We start from the raw sequence: 14,074 nt of genomic DNA, 5'->3' as shown, positions 1-14,074 counted from the left end.
TCTAGACCAAGGAATAGAAAACATCAAAATGCAAGGTGATGCCTTATCTGTGGAAATATCCCTTTTCATCACCATGAAGGTGATTGCCAGTGCCTGTTTCTGTAGCTTACACATGTTTATCTGGGCTTCCAGGAAACTTGATAGCAAAGGGGAAAAGATTCTGCCCCAAGGAGTAGTAAGGGATCCCCTCACACTCCTGTTAGATGACATAGTGGTTCTCCGTTTCTTCTCACGCTCTCCATGATATTTTCACATGCAGAATTCTGACTTTTTCCCTCTGGACCTTTTTTTTTTACTTGTTAAAATACTCTTTGTCTTTTAAAAGGTACTTGCAACAGACATGTCAAAGCACATGAATCTACTGGCTGATTTGAAAACCATGGTTGAAACTAAGAAAGTGACAAGTTCTGGAGTTCTTCTTCTTGATAATTATTCTGATAGGATTCAGGTAAAGCATTTGAATTGGCTCTGTGTATGTGTGTGTGTACGCATGTGTCTGTGTGTCTAGTTTAGATAAGATTTAGGTCTCCCTTCTTCCAACTTACAACTTTAGTAGTTAAAAGATTTTTATCTACATTATTTTGTTTTAATTTTATGACCACACCTGTACCATATAGAAGTTTCAAGGCCAAGGATTGAATCTGAGCCACAGCTGCAGCCACACCAGATCCTTAACCCACTGTGCTAGGCCAGGGATCCAACCCGCACCTCCACAGCACCCTAGCGGCTACTGTTGGCAAGTTATTAATCCTGAAAATTAACCAGATAAAATCTTATTGTCCTTTTCCAGTGGAAATGCATTAAAAAAAACAAAACAAAAAAAAAGACGTGACATTTTTAAAAAAAACCCACCACTGAAGCAGCTCTGAATTTAATCCATCGTGCACTTAAACAGTTCCTCTTATGATCCTTAGATGTGCTAGAAGTGGCATGATTTGGAACTATTAATACAAGTGTGAACCGCACACAGACACATCATGGTCGAGTTGTCTGGAATGAATCTGACACTACATGTATTTTTAAGTGTCACAGTCACCCGATGTGTATTTCTAGTGAAAAAAAGGAGTAGGTGCTAAATGGAGAATGCGTTGCTCTGTTCTAGGTCCTTCAGAACATGGTGCATTGTGCTGACCTGAGCAACCCAACCAAGCCACTCCAGCTGTACCGCCAGTGGACAGACCGCATAATGGAGGAGTTCTTCCGCCAGGGAGACCGAGAAAGGGAGCGGGGCATGGAGATAAGCCCCATGTGTGACAAGCACAATGCGTCTGTGGAAAAATCACAGGTGATGCCTCAGAGAGGACACAGCTGTAGCTGGAACATTTGGTCACTTTGTGTGTACCTCCCCAGCATTTTATCGGGTTTTCTTTCTTTTTGACAAGTTCAATTTCCCCTTAATGTTTGCAAGCCAAAAACATTTTTTGATTCTTAGGATTTATATTCTTATAGTCAAATATATATTCATAGGGCCTTGTATTCACTTATCATAACTATATTAATATAGTGTATTCTTATATGTAGAATTACTTCAGTGGTCTCAGTTCATAGGTGAATCAAATTCTGTGAATCTGTGTAGAGTACATGGCATTATTTCAGTTAACCTGGACTCTCCTGTAAATTGGCTATGCTACCATAAAGTCCAAGCCCCCAAGCCATCTTTGCCATGTAAACAAGTGGAGGCTTTTTATATACATACATACTCTTGGACTCAGAGTTCTAACAGGTGTCTTTCACCAGCTAGTAACAACATTTTTATATGGTCTGCTACCTAAAGTAGTGACAGTTCTACCAAACTAAGGTTAGTAGTCTGCAGTTCAATTTATATTTGAAAAACATACCATAGTTTGTATATCTTAGTGTAACTATAGATATCATATATAACTATATGTGTCATATTACAAACATTTACATAAATTTAATACATAACTTAGATGTATTTGCAGGATCTTCTTAACCTTTTATATCATTTTAGTCCCAAGTCCTGTACTTGAACTGGATTTTTTTTTTTTTAACCAGGTGGGCTTCATAGACTATATTGTTCATCCTCTCTGGGAGACGTGGGCAGACCTGGTCCATCCTGATGCCCAGGACATTTTGGACACTTTGGAGGACAATCGTGAGTGGTACCAGAGCACAATTCCTCAGAGCCCGTCCCCAGCACCTGATGACCAGGAGGAGGGCCGACAGGGTCAAACGGAGAAGTTCCAGTTTGAACTGACTTTGGAGGAAGATGGCGAGTCAGATACGGAAAAGGATAGCGGGAGCCAAGTGGAAGAAGACACCAGCTGCAGTGACTCCAAGACGCTCTGCACTCAAGACTCGGAGTCCACCGAAATCCCCCTGGACGAGCAGGTGGAGGAGGAAGCGGTGGGAGAGGAGGAGGAGAGCCAGCCGGAGGCCTGCGGCATTGAAGATCCCTCCCCCGACACGTAACACCGCAGAGACCTCCACACCTTCCCTTGTGTTTTTTGTTTTTAAGTAGAGAAGTTGTTTCCAAAGTGCATGTCACATGCCACAACCATAGTCACACCTCACTGTCATCTGCCAGGACGTTTGTGGAACAAAACTGACCTTGACGGCTCAGTCTGGCGCTCAGGAATACCGTCACCAGTTTTTTCACCTCCGTGTCATCAGAAAGAGGGGGACATCTTCGGAACAGCATCTTCACGGGATTTCAGCTCAGCAGAGCTGACCAAGCAGAGAAAATCCACTCCAAAGTGTTTTCTAGGGAGTGTGGCTCATCAGGCAGCCCAAAAGCAGATATGATTTGGGGTTTCTTTTCTTTTTATTTGTTTGCAATATTTCCAGCGGAAAGAAGGCATTACATGGACGGAGTGAACTAATGGGTGAGGCAACCAATGGGTCTGGAAGAGGACACAGTGTAAATCTGTTGCCAGGAAGAAGATGAGCCACAGAAATTGCATAATTTTCTAATTTCAAGTCTTCCTGATACATGACTGAATAGTGTGGTTCAGTGAGCTGCACTGACCTCTACGTTTTGTATGATATGTAAAACAGATTTTTTGTAGAGCTTACTTTTATTATTAAATGTATTGAGGTATTATATTTAAAAAACTACGTTCCGAACTTCATCTGCCACTGGTTATTTTTTTCTAAGGAGTAACTTGCAAGTTTTCAGTGCAAATCTGTGCTACACTGGATAAATCTAATTTACAAATTTTACTTGCACCTTAGACTTCATAGCAATTAACTGATTTGTAGTGATCCATTGTTTTATATACCAATGACTTCCATATTTTAAAAACAACAATTGACTTTATGTTGCAGGAAACCCTCTTTGTAGGTCTTCATTTACTCGCTTTTTGTTTCACTCTTTTCAGACACGCAAAGTTGCCCCCCACTGACATTTCTCTTCACCGTGTGCAAAGTGAATACTTGTTCAGTAATACTTTGATGTGCATTCTGTCCAACATGTCTCAAACCTCATGGACACTCAGTCATCAGTTGATGTTGTCTGAAGCAAGTGAGAGATATATAAATAGCCAGTAGCTAAAATGGACAGTCTTTTTTAGATATTTTCCTACTTAGTATCTTCTGATAACTTTTGCTGTATTGATAGACCCTCATTTCACAAGTGCATGTCTTTGTAATAACCCTCACGTTTCATGCTCATTTTTATTGTTTTCACCGTCAGTCATAGTAAGAAAAACTTTTTCCCCTTGTGCTGCTTCATTATTTAGTGTGTGTTTGAACCTCTGTCCACATTTACTACCTGTGGTCTTATCAGCTCTATCACCACCATTCTGATTGATGCAAAGAACAGGTAGTCAAGTTAGCGTTAGCATTCTTTTCTGCCATTAGGTCATATGTAATGACTAGCTTTTACTCTTGATTTACAAAGAGACGTTAACAGCTAGCTAGACAATTTTTAATAATATTAGCAGAATATATTAATGAACACCAGTACAGTGAATGCTCTTTCGTTTCTATGATTTCATCATGGGGTTAAGAACTCTAGGAGGAATATTCTTGAGAAGTGATTTTAAGTGAAGCAATGACTCTTCCTTAATGGACAGACACGTAACATGTGGGACTTGCTTTATCAGTTGTCTTTGATCCATAAGTATGTCTGGTGGAGGAGAAGTTTAAATATACTGACAGAAAGTCAGTATATCGATGCCCTGGCACCGGAGGTTTGGCAAAATAATGCCATTTTAAAATACTGGGTTGGGTAAGAAGGTTCTGCCTTAATCAAAAATTAGATAACTCTTGACTGAATTTGGCATCAGGAACTGTATAATAATTTTAGAGATTGATTCCCAGTGTTTACCTTCAATTGGCATCTTGGGGCATTTATTTAGTTTGGACTCTCTTCCCATTTCACCTCTTAATAAAATGTTCACCTTCTCCGTAAAGAATTTGGAACCCAAATAATCATTTTTCACAGTGATATCCAAGAACTCAAGAGGCTAGAGGACCATCTGGCCAAATGGAAAATAAATAAAACAGTTAATGAAATTGTAACCCTGAAAAACATGTTGTGGATGCCTCAAGGAGCCTTCTGAGGACTAACCGCTAAGTCACCAGCCAGGGAAATGACCCGAGCTGAAGGTACTCTTTTAATCCCCTGAAATCCACTGATGCTTAGAAACGTTGATTAAAATATTATCTAGCTTAGGCTTTTACATAGAGCACAGCATAGGACTTGCCTAATTATCAGATTTCCACCCAAATCCCCCTATAAAAATCAGACAGTAATCTTTCAAATAAAGTCCTTTGTTTGGCAAGTGGTCTCACAAGAACACGTGGAAACTTGTTTCCATTTTAATTTTATTTGTCCCTGATGGAGGTCTAGAAAAGAAGGCAAAGAATCTAGGGTTTATTCCTTTTTCCAAAATAGTCTCCCCTCCCCCCCCCCGCCCCAATACTTGGTGTTTTCCCCACAGAGTGCCTAGTATCTTAATAATGAAAAAAAAATTAAAGCAGCAATATGTCACAAACAAATCCAGACCTGAAGAGGTTTATAACTGCACTAAAAAAGAGAGGCTGTTTTTTTTTTTTTTTCTCAATTTGTTGGTTTTTAATGGTCACATGTTGTGAAGATATCCACTGATGGACAATCAAATTGTAGAAAAGGCATATTATCCAAAAGACAGGGACTAATGCACTGTCTGATCTGTTTTTCTCTCCCTTCTCTCTGTCTCTCTCCTCCTCTCTCGCCAAAGTGTGCTTCAGAATTATACACTGCTTTAAAAAGAACATCCTTTTGTAAGTGGCTTTACATTTCCTACAATGCCATAAGAAAATGCAATATCTGGGTACTGTATGGGGAAGAAAATGTCCAAGTTTGCATAAAACCAGTACATTTCAGCTTGCAAGTTACTAAACACAATAATGCTGTTTTAACTTTATTTTCTTTTATGTCACTTAAAATTCACAAGAAAATAATGTAGATAGAACAAATTGCAGACAAGGAAAAAAACTTGAATGAAGTGGATTTTACAGAAAGCTTTAATGATAATTTTTGAATGCATTATTTATTTTTTGTGCCATGCATTTTTTTCTCACCAAATGACCTTACCTGTAATACAGTCTTGTTTGTCTGTTTACAACCATGTATTTATTGTAATGTACATACTGTAACGTTAATTGTAAATTATCAGTTCTTATTAAAACATCATCCTGGGATGGGATGGTGTTGATATATTTGGAAACTCTTGGTGAGAGAATGAATGGTGTGTATACATACTCCTTGTACATTTTCTTTTCTCCTATAAAATAGTCTTGTCACCTTAGAGCTTGTTTATGGAAGATTCAAGAAAACTATAAAATACGTAAAGATATATAAAATTTAAAAAAACATAGCTGCAGGTCTTTGGTCCCAGGGCTGTGCCTTAACTTTAACCAATATTTTCTTCTGTTTTGCTGCATTTGAAAGTGAGGTCATGATGGGGCTAGGGCTGGGCATTTTACTTCTGATCTCTGAATCAATTGGATTTCCAGCAATGGCTGAATTTTATAGAACCACAGACAACCTCTGGAACATTCTGAGACCCTTTTGAGATATAAGTCCTTAAGTACTTTTTGCCATGAAGCAGTATGGCATATATCATAGTAGTTTTCCCTATCAGATACTGAGCTACTTCAGTTAGTTACACTTGATTATTTTTTTTTAATTTCCAAACACTACTAGGAAAATATATTCTTGCGCACTGATTATAAAAAGTCTTTTTTGGCTTCTAGAGCACATGAGCAATTGAACTTGATTTAAAACTAGAGTCATAGGTCACATGTGCTATATAGTAATTTATTCCTTGGCTTCCGCTCATGTAAAGTTAATATATAATATGAAAAAGGTCATTTTTGTAACCCTGAAATTTTTCTTCAGCTGAGAGCAACCAAAATTCCTTATATATGTAAATCCATATATTGGAACACAAAATTTTATATGACGCAAATTCACTCAGCACAATGGACTCATTATTCTCTAGAATGTTTCTGCAAAACTTACATTGCTTTAGAATTCTTAAATTTAAACTTGTGCAATGACCAGCACCCAAAGTCTATGAAAAATGCCGGTAGATGATGTGGAAAACTCCCTCCACTGCTGCCCAGCCCTCAGGACATGTGACTTCGTCAAAGGAGAGATTCTTTTTTCTAGGAAAAATGAGCCTCTTTTTATTTTATTTTGTTTTATTTTATTGACACAAACTGTAGATTTTAGCAGCCCTGGCCCAAAGGAATTTGATTACTTTTGTTTTAAACAGTACAAAGGGGACACTATGGTTACAAAAAAAAAAAAAAAGAAAAAAGAAAAAAAAATCCTTACTGTTTAGTTGTTTTAAATTTTATTTCTTTGGATATGTTTTCAGAGTGGTAAATTGTGTGTGAGCATTACAAATGATGATTCTTTTAGTGGTTTCTTAGCCTCTCTTACAGCCCATGGGGATAGTACTGTACATCAATACCTTCATATGAAATTTTTATATGCAATGAAAATAAAAGCATGGGTTGATTCTGCCTACTTATGACTCTGTCTTTTATAGAATGAAAGGTTCATTTTAGCTTGTAGTTCAGTCCAGCACAGGTTTCCTAGGCCTTGAAGATTGATAAACTGGAATAAAGATGGTGACATCATACATTGCTATTGATGCTTATAGTCAAAGGAAACCAAATTATGTCGATTAATCTTGCTCTGCAAGAAAATGCCAAAATTGTTTAGATTATCTATGACGTTCAGCCCAGTGTTTTGTAAACAGCCTTGGGAGGGGGTCTTCTCTGTTGGATGGCGTATTCTGGCATACTGAAAGTTATTCAGATACTCAATAGTTATTTGTTGGGTCCCTACTCTGCAAAATACAAGGTTGTAAAGACTGAACAATCCACAAGGCATAATTTCTGCTTTTGTGAGCGTACAGTCTAGAGGGGACAGAGGCAAAAGTCCTGGGTTATAAAATGAGCTGAAAACCACTTGAGAAATGAAAGGAAAGCACTGCTGCTCCATCACTTTTTACCCTTGTACCCTAGTTTATTTCCTTTCAAATGCTAATCACAAGTTGACGTATGCAGCTGTTTATTGTCTGTCTATCCTGCTAGCATGTAGCCTCATTAGAGTCTTTGCTTTCTGGTCCATCTCATGGTTATAGGTCCATCTCATACCTATAACCATGCCTGATATATAGTAGGTGTTTAACATTTGTTGCATATAGCAACCAAATTGATAAGGGGTATTATTCAATCTAGTAATCAAGATATTTTAGGGTTGATAGCCTAAAAATATTGTGGTTGCTTTTTGTTTTTGAGCTTGCTAAGCTCCTGGACAAAGAGAGTTTAGAGATTTCTATCCTGTTGCTAACTAAAGACTGTCTCATCCTCACAAATTCTCCCCTTTTTCCTCTGAATGACAGAAAATCAGCTTTTGTTATGAGAGTAAAGCAATCAGCAAAAGTTTAAGGTTAAATATTTGGTTAAATTGTTACTTAAACTAAACTTTAACTAAACTTTAAGGTTAGTTAAATACAATGATCTATGCTTGGCCTCTTCATGGTTTCCTCCCACCAAGACCAAGAACAACAGCGACAAAAGATGCCCATATGGACACTTACAAGGAATGCTTGATCTAAACCCAAGTTCTCTTCCTCAGGCACACAGCTTTGAACCCACAATAGCAAAACATCCAACTGAAGAAAAGAAAACCGGCTGCCTGGTCGCCAGAGAGCACCACCCCAGCAGGGACGTACTTAGCCATAGAGCCTTATTTTAATGGAATCCTACCTATCCTCTCCCCATTTTCGGATGTAGGGGCTATTTCCTTCACAGCTGTTCTCATATCTTCAAATACTCAATGTTACACTCAGTACAGCGGGTATAAACCTTAGCCCATGAACTCAAGTGTGCAGGGTAGACCCCTTTCTTTCTATCGATTAATGCGGGCTCTGGGTCCCCATTTGCTACAGTCTGGAGAATTTCCATCTCTGTCTTTATTAGTACATGCCCTCTCCCTCCTAAAAGTTCTCTCATCTTTAAGCATAGCATAAGCACCACACCTGATCTAATAATGCACAGGTGGTTCCTTGCGGTCTGGACGCTTTGCTTCCTGTCACGCATGCGCTATTCGCTGAGGCTGGGAACTTCGGTTTGGGGGTCCTACGTGGTTAAGCCCACCGTGGACGCAAAGAATACTGCCCTCCCAAGATCCAGACAGCCCAAAGAAAGACCCAAACAACCGTCAGTAGGACCTTGGCCGCAAATGAAGTGCCACCCATTTTCTGCCCAGCCATAGCTAAGCTGCAAATGGAGTGCAACCCCCATTTCTGTCCGGCTGTACTCTTGGCCCCGCCCTGGCCCTTGAGCTTCCGGCCGACGTAAGAACTGACACTTTGTATACCCCAGGCAGACGGAAAGCCACGCCAAGGTGGCAGGACACAAAGTGAGACAAAGGAAGCAACGGCTGCTCCTGGAAGAGAAAGGATCCACAAGTAATGGGTCAGGATTGGGAAAGGAAGGGAAAACTTGAGCTTTCACGTTTCTCAACGTGGCACTGCAGACACCCCAGAGTTGACTGGTAAGAATTCACAGCCTTCGTTGGCCCGTTTCCCTAGGATCGTCTCTACAGAGGGGTGGGGTTGCAAGAAGAGAGTGTAGCCCTGTCTCTAGAAGAATATGATGAGGTGTTTCATAATTTTAGTTTCCCCTGGGCTGTTGAAAGGAATAAATGATAGTTTCTTGGAGAATCCCTGGCCTGGGCAACTGGTCAAGCCCGGAGGGCCCTCCTCAAGGGACGATATGGAGGTGTTCTAATTGGTGTGGAAGGATTTGATAAAACCTTCTTCCAGTGTTTTGAGGGAATTCAAATAAGACGATTTCTGGGTCAGTATTTTGACAATGGACCCCAGGAGAGTGCATGGGGAAGACCCAGGTGTTATAAATTTCTGGCCTTGGAGCTGTTGCAGCTGTAAGGTAATTAAATAATGTTTTATATATGGTCTTCTGGTCCCTTGAGAGTGGAAAGGCAATTCAGTGCAGGCCTAGTGAGAACTCAGGTAATGGAGGATGAGGGGAGGAGTAGGAGACATGTCACTCTTTTAGTCTTTTGTTTCAGGCACCTCTTTGGTCTTTAATTTTTCATTAGCTTTCACTGTGAATCTTTCAATGAAGCTTTTGGGGCATCTTGAAGCTTTTGGAGACTTCTGCATGCCAATTAAGTAGATAGCTCATTCTGTCTGTTGACTTGGGAACCCTTGCTTTCAAGTGCACTTTCCAAATGAATGATCTTGTCTAATTGGAAGGTTCCCCAAGATGGCCTTTGTAATAGTAGTTGTCTTAGACTTTGCCATTTATATAGAGATTTACAGCTTCCACGACCATGATTCTGTGACAAAATAAGCAGGTATGCTCGGAGGTAGTGCACTTGGTTGTTGGAAACTTGAGACTCCCATTCTTTTAGCTAAGCCTTGGGTCTCTTGAAGCCAAATTAATACCTAAGGGGGATGTGCCAATGGGTTAGGGCTTTTTTGGTATTTTACGGTGTACCTGGTGGCCAAAAATTGTCAAAAGATGATGAAAGAAGACAACCTGAGTGATACAAACAAACTTTAAGACTTCATGAAGTGGACAGTCCCCTTTTGGAGAACTGTCAAATGGGGCAAAAAGCAAAAAGGTCTATAGGATGAAAAACAAGGAAGAGACAAATAGATAATATCTGCTTGGCTGGGGCCACATAGTCACCCTTGTTTGAGCTACGTGCCATCCTTTACATTCAGAACAGTGAGAAGCCAGAGGTCGCCTGGTGTCTGGGGATTGGCTGACTGGATGTACTGCGTTTCTAGTCAAGAGGAGCATTTACAAGAACATGGAAGTTACTTAAGTTTCAGTTTGCTGACGTGGTATCTCAGGTAGGAGTCTCTCCATTTTGGACCTAGAAATTTATTTCAACAGTATTTTGAACATATCCTGAGATGAGATATGTATATACTCTTCACTAGGTTGTGAGGTTTTGAAGGTACTGTACCCCTTTTGGTCTGGCTAGTGAAAATTTAAGTGAAGATATTAATATTATTTCTTTATCCTCTACGACTGGCACTCCTGAAAATGTGGTCCCTGAACTGACATCAGAATCAACCAGAGTCTTGTTAGAAGTGCAAATTATCAAGCCCCAGCTCAGGAGTTCCCTTCATGGCTCAGCGGTTAATGAACCCAACTAGGATCCATGAGGGTGTGAGTTCAATCACTGGCCTCGCTCAGTGGGTCAAGGATCTGGTGTTGCCATGAGCTGTGGTATAGGTTGCAGATGTGGTTCAGATCCCGTGTTACCGTGACTGTGGTATAGGACAGCAGCTGTAGCTCCAATTCGACCCCTAGCTTTGGAACGTCAATATGCCACAGGTACAGCCCTAAAAAGCCCCCCCCCCCCCCGCAAAAAAAAAAAAAAAGCAAAAAAGCCCCAGCTCAGCTCTCTGGAGTAAAACTCTTTAGGGGTGGGTCCCAGGATCTGTCTTTTAACAAATTGTCCAGTTATTCTTATGTGCCATAAAGTCTGAGAAACACTGTTTGAGACCCCTTGGAATTGTTTTTTTTGTTTTTGTTTTTTTTTTCTCTTTTCGTTTTGCATCTCAATCCTTTTTCTGACTTACTGCATTTACTCAGAGGGATGTTTGTTACTACAGGGGTTTCAACAGGTGATGTGGTAAGGGCTAAGGGCAGTTAGAGGCACTTTGGAAACACATGTTTAATGAACCACTTTCCATCAAGCAGGAAAGGAATAGTGAAGCCAAATGTTGGTTCTCTTCAGGACCAGAGGAAACCTGGGGTTGGCTGTTACCACCATGATATTTATTAGCATCATACAGGTTCTGGAACCAATTTCAACGTGGAGGGTAGGGGTGGGTTCTCCATACCAGTAAGCAATTTTCTGACACCAGCTGCAGGGGTGGTCCTAGAGTTCAACTTAATTCTGACACTATCCACCTGGATATAGCATCAGATTCCACAAGTTTAGGCCTATAAGACTCAGTACTAGAAGACCCCCAGCTCACCTTCCAATCCATGCCTCCTCCGCTTCAGATGCCAGGGGTAAGCTCAGGTTCTAACCTGTGCTTCTGACCTACTGGCTATAGATTGTGGGTTTCAAGGACACCTCCATCTTGGGCTCCATTAATTTGCTAGTGTGGCTAATGGGACTCAGAGAAACATTTCACTTAATATATCACTGGTTTATTATAAAATGATATAACCCAATAACAGCTAGATGGAAAGGAACCTAGGATAAGGCATGAAGAAAGGGCAGAATCTTCCATGCTCTCTCCAAGCACACCATTCTCCCCAAATCTACAGTGTTCACCAGTCTGGAATCTCTTCAAACTTCATTGTCTTGGTTTTTTAGGCAGTTTCATCACACAGGCATGATTGAGTAAACTACTGGCTGTAGGAGACTGAATCAACCTCCAGTTCCTCTCCCTGGAGATTAGGGGTGGGAGTTCCAACCCTCTTATCATGTGGTTGGTCCCCCTGACAACCATCCTTAGGTGTTTTCCAAGCCACTATTAACATAGTAAAAGACAACTTTATCACTCTTAACAATCAGGAAATTCTCAAAGTGCTAGGAGCTTAATACCAGAAACCAGGAAGACCAAAGATACATTCTTATTGTAAGTTACAATATCAATAACACAAGTGGGCATGGGTTAAGGGTGTAAAGACGACAATGTTATTTAAAGGAGAGAAGATCCTGTCCATATTCTCCCAGCACTTTTGCTAGAGTCAGAGACCACTAGAGTCTTCACCAACCGTTTCCAGGTCCCCAGGCTTGCTCTCAGTCACACAGTGTGTGAGCCTCTGCTTTCGTATCAGGTGAAACCACACAGCATGGGCTTGGAATCTGGCATTACAAGGGACCATCAAAGGGACCAAAGGACATATCCACAAGTTCGGGGGCTTAATTCTGACCATTGGGAATCAACAGGGAGCCAGGCCGGGTAATTTCTTCTCTCTCTGTGGGCTACTCTGAGGCGTGGCCTCTTCTTGAAGCCCAGCAGGACAATCCCTGCATTCCTACCTGGGGAAAGCCCCTCCCAAGCCACCAGCAGGATCTTTTGGCAGCACCTTGTGAGGCAGTAGTTAGCAGGGGAACATCACTATGCACTGCTTCCCACCTTTCCTGCTCTCTTCCTTTCCTTTTTCTTCCTTGATTCCTTTAGCCTTCATGCTTTTTTTTCCTCACCCCTCTGCCCTAAGGTTTGCACCTCTCAGATAAACTCCCATCACTTTGATCTCTGCCTTCAGCTCCGTTTTCCCGAAACCCTGAGCTACGTGCCATCCTTTACATTCAGAACAGCCGATGCCAAATTATAAGTGTGTGCACTGTGTTTAAAGTAAGGCCTTTGGATATCATGGGCAAAGACTGTGCCTTGTTCGTCTTTGTTTTCCTATAGTTTAGCTCAGTGTCTATCATATAGCAGAAGTTCACTAAACAGGAAAAGAATGACAGGTGGGTGAGTGATTGCCTGAATGAATGAGGTTGATGATAAAGAAAGGATGGAGAGAGTGTGCAATGGTCCAGAATGGATAAGAGATTGGATAAATGGGAATTGACACAGTTAAGGGGCCACAGGCAGCTAGAAAATATGGAAGGACCCAAAGTCGAAGTGGAAGGGATTAGTCCTCTAATGACGACTAAAGGATATGGGAAGAGTAAGCGATGTTCCATGGCACTCTTCACCTGAGAAGTTTTATCCATACCTACTGTAAAAGGACACTCTTGTCTGCCTCCCTGTCATTACCACCCCTCCTTCCCCACTTGCTTCCTGAGGACTGGAAGTTAGAATTTCTGTGGATCTTGTGAAGTTTGGGATTTCTGGGAAGATTTAGCCTCTCCTCGGTCAGGCAGGCTGATTCTGAGCCTTTTATGGAATTCCTTTGTCCTTGTCAGCAACTAGTTTAGGACAGGCTTGCAGGCCTGAAGTTCTAGACAAGACACAGGAGACTCTGGGAAAGTCTTCCTCACTTTTTCAAAGGGAGAAAAGGAAAGGGCTGGGTTTTGGGAATTGTTCCTGGGGCCCCATGGGTCAACTGTTATTTTGAGTGTTCGAAGATGTTTCTGAGATACTAAAACAATTAACTTTACTTTGAAACTAAGTATAGAAGATAAGGACCAGTTCTTATAATTTAAACCATTTCAGTTGGACCTTCCGATCCTAGCACATCTACTCTCTGTTCCAACAATGTGCCTGGGAATCTGGGCAGGGGTAGGTGTGCCTGGCACAGTGGAAAGTTTGGGGCCTGGGCTCAAATTAGCTGAGTGACTATAGGCTTGCTAATTTCTGAATCCTACTTTTTCTCATTTTAAATATGGGAATTATGATATTAGAATCTATGCTAATTCTTCACAATATTATAAAAGCAAGTACATTAATAAATGTCAATCTCAGAGTTCCCTGGTGTCTCAGAGGGTTAAGAATCAGGCTTTGCCACTACTGTGGCTCTGGTTATTGCTGTGGCATGGGTTCGACCCCTGACCCAGGAACTTCTGCATGCCATGGGTGTGGCAAATAAATAAGTAAATAAATGTTAATCTCACTATAAACTTTAGAGACTACTTTTCAGCTGCAATTTATGA

The 14,074-nt window shown here is 40.9% G+C and overlaps 1 protein-coding gene and 1 long non-coding RNA gene across 44 annotated transcripts in view; both read left to right on the top strand.

Annotated features, from left to right (window-relative positions):
• The window catches only part of PDE4D (phosphodiesterase 4D), a 1,507,422-nt gene extending 1,500,437 nt beyond the window's left edge, over nt 1-6,985 (top strand). For all 41 annotated transcript variants that reach the window (XM_021076869.2, XM_085002307.1, XM_085002305.1 and 38 more), the window contains 3 exons: nt 326-448; nt 1,103-1,285; nt 2,017-6,985. In XM_021076869.2, coding sequence (XP_020932528.1) covers nt 326-448; nt 1,103-1,285; nt 2,017-2,433 — 723 coding nt within the window. In that variant the 3' untranslated portion in view covers nt 2,434-6,985. The remainder of the gene's footprint in view (nt 1-325; nt 449-1,102; nt 1,286-2,016) is intronic.
• Nucleotides 6,986-8,559: 1,574 nt separating this feature from the next.
• LOC146395564 (uncharacterized) overlaps nt 8,560-14,074 on the top strand; it is a 184,578-nt gene continuing 179,063 nt past the window's right edge. Inside the window, exons 1-2 of one of the 3 annotated variants that reach the window (XR_014831370.1) lie at nt 8,560-9,025; nt 10,224-10,355. This is a non-coding gene — a long non-coding RNA (uncharacterized LOC146395564). The remainder of the gene's footprint in view (nt 9,026-10,223; nt 10,356-14,074) is intronic. The other 2 variants (XR_014831371.1, XR_014831369.1) reach the window with 2 other exon arrangements.

The sequence above is a fragment of the Sus scrofa genome, chromosome 16 (genome assembly GCF_054392235.1).
Source record: "Sus scrofa isolate SSC_HxYL_T2T_F1_AM1 chromosome 16, Sscrofa_HxYL_maternal_Yorkshire_Landrace_v2.0, whole genome shotgun sequence".
Taxonomy (NCBI): Eukaryota; Metazoa; Chordata; class Mammalia; order Artiodactyla; family Suidae; genus Sus; species Sus scrofa.
The sequence above is the reverse complement of the archived record's forward strand: the minus strand, read 5'-3'. Positions and strand labels throughout refer to the sequence as shown.